General features: G+C 42.0%; 1 protein-coding gene across 4 annotated transcripts in view; it reads left to right on the top strand.

Moving 5' to 3' along the window:
- Positions 1-24,282, top strand: part of PTPN14 (protein tyrosine phosphatase non-receptor type 14) — a 190,468-nt gene that overhangs the window by 107,684 nt on the left and 58,502 nt on the right. For all 4 annotated transcript variants that reach the window (XR_005596362.1, XM_039530999.1, XM_039530997.1 and 1 more), the window contains one exon: positions 23,811-23,908. Coding sequence is in view for 3 of the 4 variants with exons in the window: in XM_039530999.1 (XP_039386933.1) it covers positions 23,811-23,908 (98 nt within the window). In the remaining variant the exon portion in view is untranslated. The remainder of the gene's footprint in view (positions 1-23,810; positions 23,909-24,282) is intronic.

The raw sequence follows: 24,282 nt of genomic DNA, 5'->3' as shown, positions 1-24,282 counted from the left end.
TTACGGGGCACACTATCTTAGGGAAATGAATGGCCTTCTGAATAATGAACTTTTAAAAAAAACTATAGCCTAAGGGTTTGTAGAGGGAAGTGGTCTTTAACAGCAAATCTAGCTAGTCATGTAGCATTTCAGATAAGACTTGTTGCATGTAGGTATTTACTCTCGGAGGCTTTAGGCTGTGGCTACACTTAGCACTTCAAAGCGCTGTCCGTACTCCACCTCCCTGTGGGAATAACGTTGGGAGCCGCGCTCCCAGCGCTGGGGCTTTGACCACACTGGCGCTTTGCAGCGCCGCAATTTGCAGCGCTGGAGAGGGTGTGTTTTCACACCCTGCTGCAGCGCTGCAAATTTGTAAGTGTAGCCAAGCCCAAATTTTGGTTTGGGGTAGGGCAGGAAGGGGGGGAATGCTTTTTTGTTAATAAAGTCCTTCATTATGTTTGATTATTGATGGAAGTAACATTGGATATCTTGATGATGGGTGCAATGTAATTAAAAAAAAATATCAACATGCAAGATCCCTGTGAACTCTGGTGAGAGGACATGGTTTGTGATAATTTCCCATGAATCAGTATGTACAGCACCTAATTTGCTAGCCTAAAAAGAGCCCACGTTTTAATGATTTTATGAAAATAAACAAGCCTAAAAAGCTGGAACAGCAGAAAAGTGATGTGTTAGAACTAGATATATTTCCTTTGTAGACTTTTTCCCGCCTCCGTCCCTCTTTTCAATTAATTCTCATCTCCTATATATTGGAAAGGAAATACTTTAATTAAAATGATCCATGTGACAGCTCAAAGACCAGCTTATGCTTATTCACTAATTATAAATGACAGTTTCTCATCAACCTATCTGAGACAGCCCTACCAAAGCCCAGGCTAATTTTTTGTACATTAATGTAATGGTCATTACGTCTAAACTTCTCCAGGAGAAGGATGATGTCATGCTACATGAAAACACAGATTTTTCAAATACATAAATTAATATTTAAAGAAATACATACATACATACATTTTTAGAGAAGTATTTGTTGAACTGACCTGCACCTTTCTTGTCCTATTTATACCTTCTTCCTTGAGGCTGGCAGAAAGGAATTTGGTCCTAGCTGTACTGAAAGTAAGCGAGGTTAGTGAATGGATAACCTATGTTAATTAATCTGATGTTGTCTCTTTTCTCCCCCAATATGTTGTGCAAAATTTCAGTATAGCTGGCATGCAGATGATTAACAAATCAGAGAGGGCTATTTATTTTTTTCAAGGGCAGTAGTGCTAGAAGGCAATCCACTGAATTTCTTGTACTAGGAGGGAGAAGGATAACTTTGCATCCCTGGATCCTCAAGTAGCAGTTCTGGCTATCGGCCCTCCCTTTCTTCTACATTTGGTGAGAAGAGTGTGATCTTTCAGGCGGAGGAGTTAAATGATCTCTGTGCTGCTCTATGATTCCTTACCACCAAATAATTGGAGAACTTCTCTGTCCTGCTGAGCACACAGGGAGAACTGTGGGAAGGCACTTGAGAACTATTAGCACTTGAGCACAGAGGAGTTAAGTAATCTCATGGTGATCTCTGTCTTTGTCACCTAAATATTAGGCTATTACAATGTGATTTACATGGGGTTATCCTAAAAAATAAAAATACCTCTTCCAGTCAATACAGAACAGTGTTGCCTGCTCATTAGGCAGTGTTGTGTGCAGAGTGAACATTACACTGCTCCATAGCCTACACTGCTTCCAATTTGTCTTCAGGTGTAGTTGAAGGAACTCTTTTTTTTGACATACATATGCCCTAAATGATTTGGGACTAGTTTTCTCAAGAGCTTAGCTCTTCCTGTGAGAGGCTGCTTCATCAGCAGACTCACACTGGGGCTAACAACATTGGTTTCAACCAAAGATACATCTTCACTGCAGAATTAACCTGAGCTCTTCCTTGGGTGTTGTCCCTAACCCCTCTCCTGTCCCTACACAAAAACCTCTCACCTGAGTTAAGTGGTGCTTTCAACCTGACGTGCATGGGGCTGGAGGTTAGCGTCTAGGTTCTGCTCACTCAGGGCTTGGCTACACTTGAAAGTTGCAGCGCTGGGAGTTACAGCGCTGGTCGTGCAGCTGTGTAGGGACAGTGCTGGTGTGTGGCCACATTTGCAGCGCTGTTGGGAGTGATGCATTATGGGCAGCTATCCCAGCATTCAAGTGGCAGCAACGTGCTTTTCAAAAGATGGGGGTGGGGGGTGGTGTAGTGTGACAGGGAGCGGGGGGAGAAAGAGAGAGAGTGGATTTTTGGAGCCAACACTGTGTGTTTAGCTTCCTGCCTTGAAAAATCAGAAAATGTTCGCGACCCCTTAGTCTTAACTCTTAATTGCAAACAGCCTGCATCCAAACGGACTCCCCGCTGTTTCTCTGTCAAGCAAACACTCACTCCCTGCCTGCCTCATTATCTCATTTGATTGTTCACAGCCAGGTACAGATTGATCAAAGCAAACAGGAGCTGTGTTATAAGCAGCTCCGGGATCAATGGAGCTCCGAGTTCACAACAAAACAAAGAGAGGCTGCATAACAAAACAAAGAGAGTAATTTATAAAAGCATTCTGGGATATCTGCTAATACCCTGGAGGCCAATAACAGCGCTGGTGTGTGTTCACACTTGACGAGCAGCGCTGGATCACCAGCGCTGCAATCGTTACACCCCAACCAGACCAGGTGTACAGCCAGCGCTGCAGCCAGGGAGTTGCAGCGCTGGATGTGCCTTGCAGGTGTGGACGGTTACTAATTGCAGCACTGGAAAGCCTCCACCAGCGCTGCAACTTTCAAGTGTAGCCAAGCCCTCAGGCTGGTAACCCACCCACTTTGCAGTGAGGACACAGGCTAAATCACTCAAGTGCTAATAGTTCTTAAGTGCCTTCCCACAGTTCTTCCTGTGTGCTCAGCAGGACAGAGAAGTAAAAATTGAAGTATATGGCTCTAATAATTATTATTTGTATTAGAGTAGCACCAAATGACATTGGAGCCCCATTGTGCGAAGTGCTGTACATGCTCATAGGGAGAGATGCTCCTTGCCCCAAAAGCTTGTGATCTAAATATAGACAAAGAGTGGGTGAATGGAAATATCATCCCCATATGACACACGGGGATCCGAGACATAGCGAGATTGTAATGTGTTCTGGGTCAGAGAGGAAGACTGTTGAAGAACTGCCCATTGAATCCAGATCTCCAGAGTCCCTGTCCAGTGCTGTAACCCTGAGACCATTGTTCCTGACTGGGCATTGTGGGGTTCCCTGTTTGTGTCTCAATGAATTCTATATCAATTTTGCTTTTAAATGCCAGAGCTGTAAATTCAGCCTAGGATCTGAAAGCCTTGCTTGTTTCTATTGGTTTGTGCATCTCCACAAATAGTAGAGATACTGGGAACTAAATGAAGCCCAAATTTACACCTGTTCAAATCTCATTTTCCTCAGATTATACCCTCAGCTATGCATAACTGCACAGTTTGAAGACAATGGTGTTGTACAGGTGACTCTGCAATTGGGAGCTAGTTAACAATTCTGTTTTTGTGCAGTTCACTTCCCAGACCTGTGCTGGTTTAGTGTAGTAAAGAAGTGGTATCTTTTTCACTGCAGATCTGACTTGAGTACACATGCACACTCTGTGACCTGAAAAAGAGCTCTGTGTAGCTTGAAAGCTTGTCTCTCCCACCAACAGAAGTTGGACCAGTAGAAGATATTACCTCACCCATCTTGTCTCTCTAATATTCTGGGAATGACACAGCTACAACAGCACCTCCCCCCCCTCCCCCACACACACCAGATCTGCTGTGTAAGAAAGTGCCATTTTTACAATTACATTTCAGAATAGATGACATTTGAAGGATCACAGAATAACATTCTCACCTATACTGTACATGTGTAATAGTACTCAGTTACTGAGTCAGCTATTAAAGGAACCCTGGATATAGTACAGTGGGCCTGTGTTTTAAACAGGAGAGTCCTGAGGACCCCACACATTTTTGACACAATTATGTGATTCACACGTAATCGTGCAAGAAATGTGATGCAAAAATGTGTGAGCTGTTGCTTTTAAATTTACTGTGTCAAAAATCAAGAAGTGAAAACCACATTTGCAATAACCTATCTAATCTTTATTAAAAATGGTTGAATTTGGTAGTTATATCGCAAGGTATGGCAAACTTTCTCCTTCTCTAAGATATATACAAACCATGGAAATAGTTCTAGAAGCAGCTTTCTTCTTCAGCCAAATACCTTCAGCGTTTTTCCCCTCTTGGCAGGATATAAGGCTAAAAAATCTGCAGTTGGATGTCAGTACAGTCCTGGGGACTTTGAGTTTAAAAGAAGTGTTTGTGTGGCGATCCTTATGAAAATCTCAACAAGAATTTGGCAGAAATACCAGTGTAGGAAGATGGCAGATTCCTGTGCGGTGAGATGTTTACTGGTTCACTGTTTTATCTTTGGCAGCTGCTGTGGCACTTGGTATCTTCAGCTGTTTTTGAAGGTTTTACAACGAATAATTACTCACTTAATAAAACAAATCCACTTCACCCAGCAGGCAGGGCATTGATTCACATAGTGTGCTGGCAACATCCTGCCTTTAGTAGAGCACTGTTCACTAACACAGGGTCATGTTTGCTGAGATGTTAGAATTTCCCTGTCTTCCACGGTTTGATCCATTATCTCCTGATAAGTGGGGACTAGTTTAATATCATACCCGTGAAGGTCTCCAAGGTCTTTGCAAAAAATAAAGACAGAGAGTTGAGTGAAATGTATTGCTTTCTGCAGGATTGCCAGCTTTTAGTTACTAGTGCAAAGGGGAGGGTATTCAGGCAATCTTTTCACAGGAATGTATCTTAAGATATACTGACAGTGCTGAAGCCAGATAGTTTTATCTGTTTTGTAGAAGCTTCTGACTCCTCACATTTCATTTTAAGCAATATTTTCGGGCAACATTTCCAAGACAAGTCAGTGACAAAGGCTCTGTACAGTTAATGGGCTAGATTCTGATCTCACTGCAGGAAAAAAACTCCTCTAAATAGGTTTACACTGTTCTGAGTTTGGAATCTGATCCAAAGGCTCTACTGATGGCTTACCTAGTCAGCTGAAGATTTGTGATCCTGTGTTTCCCAGTATAAATGATGGAATACTTAGAGGTACATTTTCAGCTTGACTTTAACCCAGCCCCTATTTGTGCATGAGCAAAGTTTTGCTGCCAGTACCAGAGCCTGCAGTTTCCAAGTGCAAACACCTGCATGTGTTCTGTAAAAGTTTGAATGTATACTCGCCCTTTAAATAAACTAGCACCTGAGTACACAAGTGTCAGAGTTTGTACCCACAAACCCCATTATTTTGAGATTGTGAACTCGCACATATGCAAGTGGACAGGTGCTATTTTGGGGTCACAGATGTTTGCACTGCTAAGTGCAGGAGCAGTGATGTGTGAATGCACTTTTACACAAAGGGTGCCTGGCCTTTGGAAATCAAGACATTAGGTCTCTTCTAGAGCAGAGTGCTTTGAAAAAGAATTCCGTAGTGACTTGTTTGTGCCTAAAGAATAAATTAACAGCAGTTGCAAGTTATTTCTGAATTAAAGCACTTTTTTTAAAAAGAGATTTCCTATGAAGTTTTTACCTTCCAGGCTACATAGCATTTGCTCTAGTCAACTCATGAATTTTTTTTTAGCATGACGCTCTAACCTACTTGACCATTAACCTGGCTGGCTACCAGAAAAATCTTCAAACTGTTGACTCATGTTGCTTCTATATGTAACTTAAGCCATCTTTTCCCACAGTGATGATAACTCCTAATGTTAGTCGCACTTACCTTTCAGGGCAGGCAACAGCATATTTTGAACCGAGTCAGCCAGTGTTAGTGGAAGAAGTAGGCTGAGTTATAGACATCTGTATTTTAGGGCAGAATCTAGTGACATTTTTTTCATGGGGGCTGGGAAGGGGAGAGAGCCAGCTGCTCTGGACTTGTGGTCCTCTTCTCCTAACAAGATACATATTTCTCCACATACACAGCCATGGGTCATCTTTTAGTTTCTATACTTATAAAAATAGAATTGCAGTTATTCAGCTTAAATCAAAGAATAATTGAACTGCAGAGTCAGAAATAACCCATGGAAACCTCCATTTCTCTCATCGCTTACAGACAAAACACAACAAAGGAGGTTTAGCGAGAGATTTTTCACATCAGATTTGAAATCCACTTGAGTTTGACAAGGGAAGCAGTGTAGCCTAGTGGATAGGGCAATGGACTGGGAGACAGGGGACTTAGTCAGTTACCCTCTCCGCCGCTGCTTTGCTGGGTGACCTTGGCAAGTCACGTCCCTCGTGCCTCTGTTTCCCTATCTATGAAATGGGGACAGAGATACTGCCATCCTCTGTAAAGCACATTGAGATCTATGGATGAAGTGGTGTATGTTATTCATTATTGACCTCATGAGTAATTGGGCTACAAAATATTGTTCCATTTTATTTGTTTTATATTTTAATATTTTATGTTAAAAAAAGAATAAATGTGGAAAGAAAAGGGGAGGAGCATTGTCAAAATAGAATATTTTGTCATCAAGTACCTATACATTTTTTTCCCTTTACAACCAGGTCTAAAAGAGATCTTAAAATGGTGAAGGCTCTGTTTGTCTTGTCCAACAAGGAAGAAAGAATCATAGAATATCAGGGTTGGAAGAGACCTCAGGAGGTCATCTAGTCCAACTACCTGCTCAAACCAGGACCAATCCCCAACTAAATCATCCCAGCCAGGGCTTTGTCAAGCCTGACCTTAAAAACCTCTAAGGAAGGAGATTCCACCACCTCCCTAGGTAACCCATTCCAGTGCTTCACCACCCTCCTAGTGAAAAAGTGTTTCCTAATATCCAACCTAAACGTCCCCCACTGCAACCTGAGACCATTACTCCTTGTTTTTTCATCTGGTACCACTGAGAACAGTCTAGATCCATTCTCTTTGGAACCCCCTTTCAGGTAGTTGAAAGCAGCTATCAAATCCCCCCCTCATTCTTTTCTTCTGCAGACTAAACGATCCCAGTTCTCTCAGCCTCTCCTCATAAATCATGTGCTCCAGCCCCCTAATCATTTTTGTTGCCCTCCGCTGGACTCTTTCCAATTTTTCCACATCCTTCTTGTAATGTGGGGCCCAAAACTAGACACAGTACTCCAGATGAGGCCTCACCAATGTCGAATAGAGGAGAATGATCACGTCCCTCAATCTGCTGGCAATGCCCCTACTTATACAGCCCAAAATGCTGTTAGCCTTCTTAGCAACAAGGGCACACTGTTGACTCATATCCAGCTTCTCATCCACGTTAACCACTAGGTCCTTTTCTTCAGAACTGCTGCCTAGCCATTTGGTCCCTAGTCTGTAGCAGTGCATGGGATTCTTCTGTCCTAAGTGCAGGACTCTGCACTTATCCTTGTTGAACCTCATCAGATTTCTTTTGGCCCAATCCTCTAATTTGTCTAGGTCCCTCTGTATCCTATCCTTACCCCCCAGCGTATCTACCACTCCTCCCAGTTTTAGTGTCATCTGCAAACTTGCTGAGGGTGCAGTCCACGTCATCCTCCAGATCATTAATGAAGATATTGAACAAAACCGGCCCCAGGACTGACCCTTGGGGCACCCCACTTGATACTGGCTGCCAACTAGACATGGAACCATTGATCACTACCTGTTGAGCCCGACAATCTAGCCAGCTTTCTATCCATCTTATAGACCATTCATCCAGCCCATACTTCTTTAACTTGCTGGCAAGAATACTGTGGGATACCGTATCAAAAGCTTTGTTAAAGTCAAGGAATAACACGTCCACTGCTTTCCCCTCATCCACAGAGCCAGTTATCTCGTCATAGAAGGCAATTAGGTTAGTCAGGCATGCCTTGCCCTTGGTGAATCCATGCTGACTGTTCCTGATCACTTTCCTCTAAGTGCTTCAGAATTGATTCCTTGAGGACCTGCTCCATGATTTTTCCAGGGACTAAGGTGAGGCTGACTGGCCTGTAGTTCCCCGGATCTTCCTCCTTCCCTTTTTCAAAGATGGGCACTACAGTAGCCTTTTTCCAGTCATCCGGGACCTCCCCCGATCATCAAGAGATTTAAAAGATTGGGGCCGCCTTCATTCAGGCCCCAATTCAGAAGGGTACTTAAGCACGTGCCTAATGTTAAATGCATGAATAGTCTATTGGGCCTGTTCATGTGCTTAATATTAGGCACATGGTTAAGTGTTTTGCTGATCAGAGCAGCAGACCTAAATACACTTTCAAAGAAATATGGTTAACAAAGTGTTAACCACCAAGTCTCTTGTACTAGTGTCTCTGTAATATGCATGTGTGCATCAAACACATAATTTTCAACTGAAAACCTGCCAAAATGTACATTTCCCTCACCCCCTTTAATTCAGTTTGTGATTTTGCCTTATTTTTCCCATTCCATACCAAGCTCTAGAAACTGGGCTAGCCAGACTGAATGCTGAAGTGTTTATGTTGTCACTTGGGTTTGTATTCACTGAAATTTATGAAGCCAATTCAACTTGAAGAAGTCAAGCTCAGCCTATGTGAAGATTAGACAATACCACAAATGTTTACTTTAAAAAGCATGTTGGTGTATTGTATTGAATAATAACTCTGGTATTTTGGATTAACCCAGATTAAATTATAGGTGGTTATTAGGGAGTTTATTGTGCTTATGAATTGTACCTAGTCTCCCTGTAATTTGTTATAATTAATTCAAGAGTTCAAGGGCAGTAAATAAGGATCAGGTTGTGGCATGCCTTTCTCTCTTGAAGAAGCATGCTATTACTGGGCTTTATTATTTAAGGTTCAATTTCATATTTAAGGGGTTATTTTAACTTAGAGTATCCAAAAAGTATAATACACTATTAACAAACAGTAAAGATTCTAGGTTGGAAGTTAGACTTGTTGTAGCTGGGGTTTCCTTCTTTCTAAATATTGTAGAAATTGATGGATAATGAAAGACCAAGTCTGCTGGGTAAGCTTTTCAAGAGAGAAGTATGTGTTATGAAAGGCTTGTATCATGCCTACGGGCCTTAACAAGGCCTAGGCACATGTAGCAGCTTGTGGTTTGCAGGAAGAACAAAACACTTGCAGAGCATTTTTCATCTGAGCTTGTGTTTTACATGTCTCTCTCTCTCTCTCTCTCTCTCTCTCTCTCTCTCTCTCTCCTTTCTTCCCCCAAAAGAATTTAGTGCTAGTGAAAAGTGCTGAACTGACAGGCCTAGAGACAAAAGGAGTCCTTTGTTATTGAACAGATAAAGCACACATGAGCAGCAGTGGCCTACACTGCCCTTCCCATGTACTTCAACCCTCACCAGGAGGGAGAACTTGTAGGGCTGAGTTAAGTCTCCAAGCATATTCAGTACTTCGGCCTCTCTGATGAGTCATAGATTCTGAGGCCAGAAGGGACCATTGTGATCATCTAGTCTGACATCTCATATAGCACAAGCCGCTGCACTTCCCCAAAATAATTCCTAGAGCATAGCTTTTAGAAAAACATCCAATATTGAGTTAAAAATGGTCAGTGTTGGAGAATCCACCAAGAACCTTGGTAAGTTGTTCCAAGGGTTAATTACTCTCACCGTTAAAAAATTTATACCTTATTTCTAGTCTGAATTTGTCTAACTTCCAGTTCATGTTATATCTTTCTGGGTTAGATTGAAGAGCTCATTATTAGATATTTGTTCCCATGTAGGTACTTACAGACTGTAATTACATCACCCCATAAACTTCTCTTTGTTTGAGCTCTTTTGAGTCTGTCACGGTAAGGCATGTTTTCTCATCAATCATTCTTGTGGCTCTTCTCTGACCCTTTTCCAGTTTATCAACATCATCTTCAGTTGTGGACCACTGGAACTGGATACAGTATTCCAGCAGAAGTCTCATCAGAGCCAAATACAGACTTAAAATAACCTCTCTATTTCTACTCAAGATTCCCCTGTTTATGCATCCCAGGATCGCATTAGTTCCTTTGGCCAAAGCATCACACTGGGAGCTCATGTTCAGCTGATTATCAACCACGACCCTCAAATCTTTTTCAGAGTCATTGCTTCCCAGGATAGACTCCCTCATCCTGTAAGTACCTACATTCTTTGTTCCCAGAAGTATACATTTACATTTGGCCATATTAAGATGCATATTATTTGCTTGCACCCAGTTTACCAAGTGATCTAGATCACTCTGATTCAGTGACCTGACCTCTTTATTATTTACCCCACTCACAATTTTTGTATCATCTGCAAACTTTATCAGTGATGATTTTATGTTTTCTTCCAGGTCATTGATAAAGGTGTTAAATAGCATAGGGCCAAGAACCAGTTCCTGTGAGACCCACTGGAAACAGACCCACCCTGACAATTCCCAGTTTAGTTTTATTTTGAGACTTAACAGTTAGCCATTTTTTAATCCATGTAATGCATGTTAATTTTATGTTCTAGTTTTTTAAATCAAAATGTCCTGCAGTACTAGGTCAAATGCCTTACAGAAGTCTTTATATTACGTCAATGCTACCTTATCAAACAAATTTGTAATCTCATAAAAAAATTAGTTTGACAGGATCTATTTTCCATAAATAGGTTATATTAATTCCATAAATAGATTTACATTAATTACATTATCTCCTTTTCATTCTTGATTAATCAAGTCTTGTATCAGCTGCTCCATTATCTTGCCTGGGATCAATAAATAAATATATGGAAATATACCTATCTCATAGAACTGGAGGGGACCCTGAAAGGTCATCAAGTCCAGCCCCCTGCCTTCACTAGCAGGACCAAGTACTGATTTTTGCCCCAGATCCCTAAGTGGCCCCCTCAAGGATTGAGCTCACAACCCTGGGTTTAGCAGGCCAATGCTCAAACCACTGAGCTATTCCTCCCCCCATCCCAAGCCTATAATTACCTGGGTAATCTTGTTTATACTTTTAAAAAGTTATCACATTAGCTTTCTAACAGTCTGCTGGAACTTCCCCAGTGTGCCAAAACTTATTGAAAATCAACATTAATGGCCTAGCAAGCTCCTCAGCCAGCTCTTTTAAAACTCTTGGATGCAAGTTATCTGGACCTGCTTTTTTAAAAATGTCTAACTTTAGTAGTTTCTGTTTAATATATTCCAGAGATACTAGTGAAATGGAAGGCATATACAATGAGACTGCATCATTTGTTTTTCCCCAAATATAGAACAGAAATATTTATTGAGCATCTGCCTTTTCTGCATTATTATTGATAATTCTACCATTTCCATGTAGTAATTGACCAGTACAATTGTCAAGATTCTTTTTATTCATAATATATTTTTAAAACTTATTCTTATTGTCCTTAACTCTGCTGGCCATAGATTTCTCCTTGTGTCTCTTGTCTTCCCTTATCAATTTTCTACAATTCCTAATTTTTGATTTATGCTCATTACTGTTAATTTCACCTTTCTTCCATTTGTTGGTTGTTTGTTTGTTTGTTTATTTATTACAGCTACCTTCACTTCCCCTCTAAACCAGTTTGGTTTTTTAACCAGCATAGTTTTCTTCCTTAATTGTGGCTTCTGGGCATCTAGTGATGTATACTTAAATGATTCCCAATTATCATTCACATTTTTCTGATTCAATTCTTTCTCCCAATTGATTTAGCTCATAATTGTTTTCAGCTCTGTGAAACTGTCCCTATTAAAGCATCAAGTATATAGATGACTGTTCTGGAATTTATTCCACTTGCACATTATAAAATGTGATCAAGTAAAGATCAATTCTACTTAAGCTACCATTAACCTTTAGTTCTGCGATCGGTTCTTCTTAAGACAAGGTCTAATATAAAATTCCCCAGTGTTGGCTGCAGCACTTTTCGAGTTAGGAAATTGTCCTCTATAATGTTTAAAAATTCCAATTATGTTTAAGCACTGGCAGCATGAGACCTCTAGCATATGACACTCAAATTGAAGTTCCCCATGATTACACAGTTAGGATTGCCAACCCTCTCGGTTTCACCAGGAGTCTCCTGGAATCAGGCTTTATCTCTCGGAGGCTACTGAAGCCAAACTGCCGCTAAAAGTCCGGCGGCACAGCAGGGCTAAGGCAGGCTCCTGCCTGCCCTGGCTCCGCGCTGCTCCCGGAAGTGGCCGGCACATTCCTGTGGCCCTGGCGGGGGAGGGGCAAGGGCAGAGGGTCTCCGCAAGCTGCCTCCACCCTGAGCACCAACTCCGCAGCTCCCATTGGTTGGGAACTGCGGCCAATGGGAGCTGTGAAGGTGGTGCCTACAGGCAGGGGCAGCGTGCGGAGCCCCCTGCCCCTCCAGGAGCTCCATGGACATGCCGGCAGCTTCAGAGAGCCTGCCTTAGCCTGGCTGTGCTTCTGACCAGGAGCTGCCTGAGGTAAGTGCCTCCCAGCTGGAGTCTGCATCCCGAACACCCCTTCCCCCCACCCCTCAGCCCTGAACCCCCTCCCGGAATCAGCGCCCCAAAGCCCTTCCTGCACCCCATTCTGCCCCAGCCCTGAGCCAGCACCCCAAACCCCCTCCCACACCCAAACCCCTTCCCCAGCCCTGAGCCCCCACCCGAACCCAAACTCCCTTCCCAGGCCTGCATCCCACACTCCTTCCTGCACTCCAACCTGCTGTCCCAGCTGGAGCCCCCTCCTGCACCTAAACTCCCTCCCAGAGCTGGCACCCCACACCCCTCCTGCAGCCCTGCCCCAGGCTCAGCCCAGAGCCCCCTCCCACACTCCAAACCCCTTGGTCCTAGCCCAGAGCCCGCACCCCTGCCCCAGCCTGGTGAAAGAGTGGGAGGGAGGGAGGGGGGATAAAGGGGGCAGGGTCTTAGGGAAGGGGCAGGGCAAGGGTGTTTAGGTTTGTGTGATTAGACAGTCGGCCACCCTACACACAGTTTTCTCCGCCCTCCCCCTGCACTTTATAGATAGGTGCATAAGCAGGCAGTCATCCTGTTCCTTAGTGTAGTTTGGGGGTCTGTAGCAGACACCAACTGGTACCTCATTTTGTGCTTTATCTGTTAAGACATTGCTTCATGATCATTCAAATCATTTTCTTCCGAGTTATTGGTGACTTGGAAACAGGTATTGCCATTTTTTATGTAGAGCATTACTCCCCATCCCCCTTTTGCCCACTCAGTCCTTCCTAATAGCTTATAATCATTGATTTTAACATTACAGTTGTGCAGATCATCCCACCAGGTTTCAGTAATGCCAGCTAGACTCAATTTATGCTCATTTATTCTTCTCTTCATAGATTCTTGATTAAATTTGTTCTCAGCATCTCAATTTTGTGCTGAGTGCTCCTATCTTTTAATTTTACCCTCCCTTTCGCTATGAGTTTAGTCCCGGGGTTCTCGCAACAAATTTTTTGGTGGCCTCAAAGTACGGCCACCAACTCTTGCTGGTGGCTGCTTTGACAATTTTTCCTAAAATACTTAATTAGTTTTAGGAAAGACAAATAAATATGCACATATGCATGTCCAAATCATTTATGTAGGGGGGGTTTTGAAGACTCAATAATAAAAATAATGTACAGTTGACTTTGTTCTTTACTGGACCTAAACAGAATAGAAACACAAATAAGGTGTTTTGTACATTCTTGTCATTCTTGTTTCTTTTACTTTTTTTATTGCTTTTTTTTTTTATTTTAGACTTTCTGGCTAGTAAGTCTGCTGCTGTGAAAAGTGATACTTGTATGTTAATATCACTTTTCATAGCCGCCCAGCTAGCTAGTAAGTCTACTGTGAAAAGTGATATTAACAAGCATACAAATATCACTTTTCACAGCAGACTTACTCAGCCCCAGCATGCCAGGGGACAAATTAAGCCCTGGATGCGGAAGTGCGTAGGGAGACAAGAGGGCCAGGGGTGATAGGGGGACTGGATAGGGGTCTGGGGGAGGCAACGGGGGCCAGGGGTGATGGGGTGAGAATGGGGCCAAAGCCCACTGCTGCACAGCCAGGGGCCAGAGCCAGCCGCTGTATGGCCAGAGGCCAGAGCCTGAAGCCCTGCGCCCAGGGGATGGGGCCTGGAGGTGGAGCCCGAAGCCTCATGGCTGGAGACTGCTGCCTGCCATGCCAGGGCTGAGCTCGACCCCTCTGCCCCAGGAAGGTGGGGAACTCACTGGCTGCCTGCTCCTCCACTGTTTGTGTTTCCAGACCCCTGCTGGTGGCCCCGGGGGAGGGGCCACTGCTTCCTTCCCCCCTATTTTCTTCCCCCCCCCCACCCAATCACCACCCAGGAGGTTGTGGCAGCATGAAAATCCCCTGGTAGCCACACATGGCCATGGTGGCTGCATTTGAGATATGATGGTTTAGCCCCCTCAAGCCAGCCTGTCCCCACAGAGATTGGTCCCCTTTCTACTGAGGTGGAGGCTATCCAAACATACAGACCCCTCTCCCCACAGAAGGTGAACCGATGTTCCATACAACCAAAGCCCTACACCACTCACCTAGCCACAATTCACTTCCAAACACACCCGGCAAAGATGCTGAATGTGATAATGATTGGCACCTAACCACTAGGAATTTCACTAGCAATTCAATTCACATTGACTACCAAACAGCAACAACTTTTGATCCCCAGTGAGTTTGGCTGGATTTGAACTAGCAGTTTACACAAGAAAAATTTCAAATCCTGTTATTAATCTCTTGAGCCATCCAGTTCCAAATCCCAATGTCTATACTTTTTTCTTTCTTGAATGCCTGATTGTATTCTCACTCTCACCAATTTGACTCCATTGATTTCCCTAGAATTACTTCTGATTTACAGCAGTAGGAGAGTAGAATTGGGCCCATGATGCCTGAAATGCATGTTTTTGTTTGTAATCTGGTGGTGCTTATGTATAGCATGGAACAAAATAGGTCTGAAATTTTGATTGTCAGTCTTTTTTAGAATGCATAAATAAGAACAACTTTTAAGCAGTAAATTGAGCAAATGAGGCTTGCAAGTAACATGAGCAATGCAGCACTATTTTTTTTATAAGGATGTACCTTTAATTAATTGTGCTAGGTTTTCACATTCTGCTACCTTTAGATAAGAGATTATACTGTAGCTGGGCCTCAATGTGAAAAATATTAAGCATCTTTTTTGGGAGCTTGAATCAGTTTGGTCTGGTAACTTGCCTTTGCATATGCTTCTTATTGCTGCTGGCAATACGAGTAGGTCAGCTAACAGAATGTATTATCTGAACATATGCCCACAAAACGCCCGCTGAAATGAATGGAATGTGATTCTCTGTGAAGTTGACATTTTTGTTAATCAAAGTCGTTCATCTTCCGCTATCCCCTCCACAAACCTCCTTGTCCTTTTCAGTAGGCCACTTTCCTATAACTGTGGATATTTTTTGGTTGCTTGGAGGTTCCCCTCATCAAAGTCCAGTTGGCAGATTTACTGCATGAGAGATTTGCTAGCCTGCAGGAGAGTGTTGGCCCAGTGGATCCTCTGAGCTTTAAGGGATGGAGATGCACCTAGAATCCCAAGGAAATTCCCCGACTGACCCTGAAAAAACCCTTCTGAGAAGAGTTACAATAGCAGGTTTGCAAACAGATGCCTCTAAAAAGTTTTGTTTGTTGAAGCAGGCAGAGGTAGGTGATAGGAGTTGTGTATTTGAACTATCCTCCCTTTTGGTCCTGTGAACAGATGTCATGGGAATAATGCTGGCCCAGCAAGGACCTCTTGTATCAGTAGGTAGGGCTAAAAACTCCCAGAAGTTGTTTTCTTTTTCTTTTTTATTTCACAAAATGAAATGTTACATTGTATTTTTTTTCATCCAGCTCTAGAAGGCAATTCTGATTCTGGTTTTGCCAGGGTTTGTTGATCAGTCACCTGCAATTAACCTGGAATTTCTTGATGAGGCTGTTCAAGCTCCAGGATTTTCTGACCCAGGATCCTTTTATTTATGACTGCACTTAAAAGTTGGCATGGACAGCTTGAGTTTCTAAAGGGAGGAGTTTGATGGGTACAGTACAGGCTCTTCATTTTCCTTGTTTTTCCTGGCTAGCCTGCTGAGGGTTCTTCCCCGTTTCAGGGTGTGGTGGACTTCCACTAAATGACAATCTTCCAAAATTTTACTCTTTAGTAGTGAAACACAGCTACCGTATTAGATATTCTACCACAAGTCCTAGATAAATGGCTGTCATTAGTATCCAGAAACCTCAGGCTTCCATTGGTAGAATGGTTGGTGCAATTCCAGTGGAGCAAGTTAGTTACTCTGGTATTTATCAGAATCTAAATTATTCCAGTGACAGAGATGAAGACTTGCCATACTGTCACCTACCATAAAATCATCAATATATACATTTGTATTTTTTAAAGTGCCTTTAGAATAAACTGTACTGATTGAATTACAGCTTCTAAAATCTGTTTCAGCACATCTAGCACCAGAAATCATAACCTGATAGTAACACCATTTATGCCAATATACTAAAGGTTGTATCTGGATGCCTGAAGGACTGAGCATTTCCCTTTTTTCTATTATTATTTCAAAACCTATCAGGTCTGCAATGAGAAAAAGTTATTGCCCTCTCTTGGATGCTGTTGGCTTACCACAAACTCATTTCACATGGGTATCACCTCAGACTGGTGGAGATTTGTCTACATTACAGAGATTTACCATTTCAGACAGTGCTAATCAGCACCTTCCTTTGCACTCTCAGCACGTAGGCCAATGATTGAATCGGTATGGAAGATGAGAATATAAAAGATAGATGAATTTAAAAGGAAAGAAAGGGAATACTTTTTAAAAAAACATACCACACAACCTGTAGAACTCACTGCCACAAGATATAATTGATTTTAAGAGTGTGGTAGAATTAAAAAGATTTAAATTATATGGACAACAAGACTATCCATACTGGAGATGCTAATATTTAAAAAATAATTACACCAAGGGATGTAAGCATGCTGTTAAGAAGAAACTTCCCCTATAGGCAGGCTATTCCATGATTGCCCACTGCAGGGTTTCTTGTTTCTTTCTCAAACAGAATCCTCGACTAGCTGGACCAGTGTTTTGATCCAGCGTAGCACTTACGTTACTAATTTGATAGGTCTGTATTATGATCTAATCACTTTTTAAAAAATACTGAAATAGTAAAAGAGCGGAAGGACTGAATGTTAAAATCCTGTACTGTGCCTCTGACGGCCAAACTACCTCCCCTCCATTTTCTTAATGATTTTTATTGCTTCTGTGTAACATTACAGCCATTCTCTTCTTTCCTCCATTAAAAAAACCAAAACAAAACTATGTAGTTTAGCAGTTACCCAACAGATCGGCTTGGCTCCAAAGAGGTACCTAATGAGTTATGAAAAACTGCTAGTCAATCCAGTAATTACATCATTAGGGACAATTCTAAAGGCGTTGTACCTCTTGAGTAACTAATGCACATTTTGTAAACTACTTGACAAAAATTCCCAGCAAAATCAGACTTGCATTTATCTTTTAAAAAACCAGAAATAACATTTGCCAGCCCTCCAAAACTGATGTGTCTGGCAAAAAAGCCCACATCTTTGATGCACAGTGGAGGCAAGTAAAATAGAAATATCCAAAGTACAATACTGCTCACAGTATCCCCTTCAGTACATAATATATTTTATTGTTCTCTAGGTGACTTAACCAAAGAAATGAGATTCTCTGTTGCAGACAAATGCTGCAGGAGTGTAAAGGAAAGCAGCCTGATTGCCACTGATCATGTTGTTTTCTTTTCTTCACAGGGGGATTATTAAAAAGAAAAGAAATAATGAATAATGTTTGACTCTAACTTGGTGAATGTGAATGTGTATGTTACGGGGATGCCCTATCCCTACGTAAAATATTTGCGCACGCTTGGGGAGAATCCCTTGCACAGTATAGAAGATCTGCTGTAGCATCTCCTGAGGACTGGAAGCCAGAAAGAGGAGGGGAGGGGTCCTGATTGATTTGTACAGCTTCCTCTGTCCAATGCCCATTCTTTTCAATGTCTGTGTAACCCACACACCTCCTGGGTGTGGCATTCTGTCCCATCTAGTGGCACCAAGACCGCTTAGAGAGAGAGATATTAATGAGTCTGTTCTATAGCCTTAGCTAACGGTCAGTTGTCTTTTAGCTCATGCTGTAGAGGCTCATGCACTAAGCTCCAGAGATGTCCCTGGTTTGGTCCCGCCTGCTGACAACCGGGGTCTGTCAGCGTTACACTTGTCTTGCTGCAATGCCAGTTTATAAGCTCCACAAGTCTTGAAATATTCATTTGGTTTAAGTTGAAACATAATGGGCTGTATTTTTGGCACTGGTGTTCCTGGATTCTGGCTGTAGTGTAGCTGTCAGCCATTTATGGATATGTCTACATAGCCCACAGAAGCGAGCCTCTGAACCCAGGTCAATGGACTTGGGCCGGCATTAGTGCTCTAAAGATAGCAGTGTAGACAGTGAATTGAAGTTGCAGCTTGGGTTGGAGCTTGGGTTCTGAAGCTTAGGGAGCACCAGCCCTGCTAACCAAATCTGTTGACCAGGGGCAGTACTCTATATGTGCAGCAGTTACATTGTCCTCCGCCGAAGAAGCAGAGATCAATAGAGTGCTTTGAATGCAATGTTTCCTTACAAAGTTCTATCTGTGAGTTTGTAGCAAAAAGGGGAAGGACCCAACACTGGTATGGCTCTGCAGGACTCAGTACCTGCTATCTTTGAATGCCCCAATAAACTTCTCAGGATGATCTCTCCTCCAGTATTCGCCATGCTTGGCTTTTGAGATTTAAGAAGTTCACCACCCAAAATAACAAAAGTCTATTCCCCAGTCTATGGGGAACCTGATTATTTCCTCCTTATAATAGGGGCACCAGTTATGCATCAGAGAGAGTGTGGTGGACAAAGCATCCCATTAGGTGAAGTCATGTTATGAATACTAAACCAAAAATATTGTAAACAAACGTGACAATGCAAGATAGTGCTGATATAGGCTGTGCTAAATTTGCAATGCAAAATTATATGGTCAGTTGGAGTTTCTCGAGATGTACGCAGCTGTAGCTGGATCATGGAATGAAGTTTTAAGCCTGCACCCTTTTTCCACGTTTTTGAGCTCATTTGGTTTTCTCTTTTGTGGTATTTGACTGATTGATATTGGCAGATTCTAGATTTTAACAAAGTTCAGATATTTTCTGATCTCTAGTATCTGCTTGCAGTTTTGTTACTTTTTAAAAAACAGGGCTCACTTATTGAAGCAATAGAAACAAATATACTCGTAATGTTTTCTGTGTTTATTGAATGGAGTTGTGGGAAATTATATCCTTGTAATTATGGTTTTGTTCAGACTTGTTGTCCACTCCCATTCCCCTTGGAATTAACTACAGGCTGGCAAACTGCGGTAGCCTTTATTAAACTTTAAAGACTATGCTCAGAAAATGCTAACCCAAAATGAGCAAAGAAGATTCAACCTCAGTTCTCAGCTCATGTTTTTATTCTCTCTCCTTTCCCCATAACTCTGAACCAGGGCTTCATAACTGTGAATTTCTTGGTTTCTGCCATCTTGTGTAACAATTTGTAGCAATATGCAACCATGTTTTTTTCCTATTATATTTGCTTATTTATCCAACATATGCAAAACATTGAAAGTTTATAAAATACATATTTTTATCTGCTTTTCTGAGACAGTTTCTCTGAAGTGAATATTTATTTAGGCAATTTAAAAAAATGTTTTATTCATCTAGGATTCTAAGTAAATATTTAATTTCAGTTAAATCAAAAACACATAATCTTGGCTAGTGATATAATAACATTTAATTAATATGATTTCATATGAAGGAGCCCTAAGGATTTCATAGCTTGTGGGCCATAGGCTGACTCACCTGCTGAACGGGCACAGAGCCAGACAGTGACCTTGCAGCATGGATGAGCTGTGTACCTATGGAGCAGTATTGGAGTCTCTCCTCTATTCCACCCCTTCCTAGAAAGTGGAGCCCACGACTTCTTCCTCCCACCACATACGATCTAGTGTGATGTCAGGGAATTGGTGATTTCCCAGGGACCCTGCATGTTGGAGTATGACCGTCCCCTATCTTGGAATAGAACCAGAGTTGGCACCCAGCAACAGTCCCAACGTTTGTCCAAAGAGCTCCCATGAGTCCCACAGCAAAGGCGATGTCAGAGCCCGTTATTATCTCTCAATCCCAACAAGCTTCTCCCAACCCTAGCAGGCTTCTAGATTTTACTCTGTTCCTATCAGGGCTACATTTTTCTACTTTATCCTTGGAGGGTTGTACATCCATATTATTCTCCTGCAAGCAAATGTTTTCCACCCCAAAAGAAAATGCGGTGTTTATAACTTTTCTCTAATTTCAGATAGCCCTTTTTTTTCATGGTAGCTTTTATGATACCCATCCCCAACAATCAATCCCCTTTAAAAACAAAAACCACCACCGAAACCCCCACCACCAACCAAGGCTAAAACTGGAATTTTGGGCCTAAACTCAGCTGTTCATAGTCCTTTGAAATAGATCAAAGAGCGGGCATGCTTTGTAAATATAAATAAATAATTTGCTCCAGGTTGAACTCTTGCATGCCAAAGTCTCAGCCCACAGCATACGTTTATGACCAAGTTATAAATTCTGAAAATAAGGATTTATAAAGAAAATGGTGACCACCTAGTAGAAATAACGTAAGCAGCTACGACTTAACTCTTTGTGCAAGAGTACTATACAGTGATGGTACTTAAAAACTTGACAGATGCTTTAGATAGCCATGGGCATGATCTAAACCCCACCTTCTATTGACTTCAATGGGCTTTGGAGCAGGGCCTAAATAAGGATTCTTCTTAGCATATGCCCAACGTGCCTCAAGTGGCACGTGATCAGGATTCATCACCAAATTTGATTGCTGGTTAGATCATTAGCTTGCCCGGCCTGGGCTGGATACTGATGGGGGGGAGCGTGACATGAGTGCTGGTCCATGCCCCCCAACTAAGAAATGCAGTTAGCTAACGTCCATATCTGTAGTATTTCATACAGCAAATATGGGAAAGTACAAGGGAATACTCTAATGAATACTGAGTTAATAGTATGTATTTTAGATAAGGTTGGTAGGTTTTACATTTCTACTGCCTTTATTTATTTATTTATTTTATTTGGATTTCTTTCTCTTTACCATAGGTAGGGTGACCAGATGTCCCATTTTTAAAGAGACAGTCCTGTTTTTTGGAACTTTTTCTTATATAGGGGTCTGTTACCCCCCATCCCCTGTCCTGTTTTTTCACAGTTGCTATCTGGTCACCCTAACCATAGATGTGTGTATATCGGAACCATTAGCAAATATTACAAAATAAATAAATAACCAATCTCCATGCCCAGCAGCCAGTCAGGTTTAGTATATGCTATCCATTTAATACAATTCAACACCGCGCAACACTGTGCCTTATAGAGGTGCTGTAAAAAACATTCAGGTCAAGATTTTAAAAAGTGACTTGTGCTTGTGGGTGTCCCCATTTTTGGGTGTTCAATGTGAGATAATATAAAGGAACCTGGTTATCAGAAAGGTGGGTGCTAAGAACTTCCCTAAAATCAAGCCTTTTAAAGGTGTTGCAAGTTGAACACGTAGAACAGAGGTCTCCAGACTGTGGGGGTGTGCCCCCTAGGGGGGCACGGAGGAACATTCAGGGGCGCCACAGGGGGCAGGGAGGGAGCATCACCGAGCCCCACTCCGCTCCCAGCTCTGCTCTGGCCCAGCCTCAGCCCCCAACCATGGCCTGGCCACGACCCTGGCCCCAGCCCCTGGCTGCGGCTCCATTCCCGGCTCCAGCCCCACCCCTAGTTGTGGTTCCAGCCTCGGCCCTCCTACTCCGTCCAAGACTCCCCTCCCCCCTGGAGCCGCAACCCTGCTCGTGGCCATGGCTCTGTGGGTCAGGGGGCACAGACAGGTAAGGGGGGGTGCGTGACACTGAAAAATCTGAGGACCACTGATCTAGAATTTTGAGACACCCAAAACCACTAGTTACTTTTCAAAATCTTGTCATGACTTCTGATGCAGTAACTCTGGTATCGTGATATATTTTCTGCTGTTCATGTATTCTGCAGTGTGGCTTATCTATAGTTTTTGCAGGAACTGTGGTTGAAATCCTGGCCCTATTGAAGTCAGTGGCAAAACTCCCATGGACTACAAGTCATTTAGTGTGCAGAAGTGAAATTATAAGCATAGTGTTCCCCTACCTCCATTTAAGGTGATGACAAAGGGAAGTCTGGTAGTCTTTCTGCCTGGCTCTTGTGCCATTTCTTTGCAATTTCAGATTATCTATGTTTTGCACAGTATGCTGAATTCCAGGCCATACAATCCCAGAGTTGTGAAATTTGAGATTGGAGGCAGAGAGGCTGTGTGCTATTCTCATTGGTTCATGCTTTCCTTTCTCACAATCAAATTGTTCAGAGCACATTGAAATTAATGGGAGTCTTTTTCAATTTTTTTTTCTTCAGTCTTTATGTGCATGCCAAATCAAAACTTATCAAATGAAACTGGTTGTGAGTTACAGAACACAAGAAAATGTGTGAAAATATCTTAGCTTTTATTTTATTTATTGTTTTAAATCTAGTAACCCAAAATTATCTGCAAAGGTTTTTTTCACTCACTTCGCCCAGAATTCAACTTTGGGCTGTAAGTAAACTTGAAAAAATTCATCTCAAAGGGGAATTTCTCTAATTTGAAGGAAATGAAAATGGGCTTTACACTGAAAATGCCTTCTTGATCAAATTATAGTATTGCTACTATTGCTGTAATCCTGAGAATGCAGGTCTCACCAGAACTTTGGTGCTGTCTAGTGGCAAGATCCTGAATCTCATTTGTGCTGATTTAGGAGTTCACTCTAGAAGACTGTGAAAGTTTTTATTAGAGTAATGCACCGTACAGAAACGTCAGATGGCACTTTGAGCTACTTGCTCTTACAGTTTGAACAAGGATCTTTTTTAATACTGTTAGGACTTGTCCACACAAACAGATTACTGCTTTCACTCTGTATAGTAAAAGCAGTACAATTCTCCTAGTGTGCAGTTATACCAGCATAACTATTCTTGTACAGGAAAAGGGATAAGGCATACTAGAAGGGTTGTACACATTTTAACTCTCTTGGTAAAAATCAAACCCGTAACAGAAACAGTTGTACTGGTACAAAATCTGTATAAAAATGTAGACCAAGCCTAATTCCATTTCCTGTTATCCTGCATATTTGGTCTGTGCCTTCCTCCCAGATTAATTCAATTCTGTTGCATGTGATCTGGGAATGCCATGATGTATGTTCCCTTCCAAGAGACAAACTTTTGAGCTTACACAGAACTCTTCTTCAGGTCTGAGTTCCATGTAAGCTTGGAAAGTTGTCTCTCTCACCAACATAAGTTGGTCGAATAAAAGACATTAGCTCAACCACCTTGTCTCTCTAATATCCTCATAGACTTTAAGGTCAGAAGGGACCATTATGATCATCTAGTCTGACCTCCTGCACGATCCTGGGACCAACACGGCTACAACAACGCTGCATACAAGGATGTATGTTCCTCAGTTGCACCTACAGAATTTATGGTTGGATGCAATTCCAGAAGCTGTCACTCTTGTGGTGTGGGCCAATAATCGCACAATTGAATTCTGATTTCTCTCTTTTGTACAGTTGGGAACAACGGTCCTGATAGGGATCACACTGGTGATTTTAAAGTGCTTTAATTAAGATTGTATGTATGGCATCTGCACCATACACAGTACAATTTAAGTAAACAACCTTTGCATAAAAACGTTCTGTCTTCAGCAATCTTTGTTCTGTAGAAAATATCCAAGTATATAAACTTTGGGTCTCGTTTTATTGTTTCACTTATTGACAGATATCAATATTACCTACAAGTGAAAAAAGATGTTCTTGATGGTCGATTGCGTTCTTCGTTGGATCAGGGGATCCGGCTGGCTGGCTTAGCTGTGCAAGGTAAAGTTAAATTACCTGCTAGTCCTCTTCAACATTGCCCTCTACAGTTAATTCCAAGTGTTCATTTGACACTAATTAGGCCCACCCCAATTCATGTTAAGGATCATTAGTCTTTCCATTGATTTCAGTAGGAGTAGGATTGGGCTTTAGATGAATTACTTGTACTTCAGGTGTAGAATCATGGACTAGATCATAGATACCATATAAGCATTGTTCATCTCCAACATTGGATTTTCTGGATTAGCAACAAACAAATCTAGATTTTTCTTCTAATAATAGTGGACTACTTCATAAAATGATGGAAGCTGACTGTTTGTTTTTCAAATTTTGTTTTCAGTGTAATTCCATTTTCAACCTGAGTTTAATTTTGCCTT

The sequence above is a fragment of the Mauremys reevesii genome, linkage group 3 (assembly GCF_016161935.1).
Source record: "Mauremys reevesii isolate NIE-2019 linkage group 3, ASM1616193v1, whole genome shotgun sequence".
In the NCBI taxonomy this organism is placed as follows: Eukaryota; Metazoa; Chordata; order Testudines; family Geoemydidae; genus Mauremys; species Mauremys reevesii.
The sequence above is the reverse complement of the archived record's forward strand: the minus strand, read 5'-3'. Positions and strand labels throughout refer to the sequence as shown.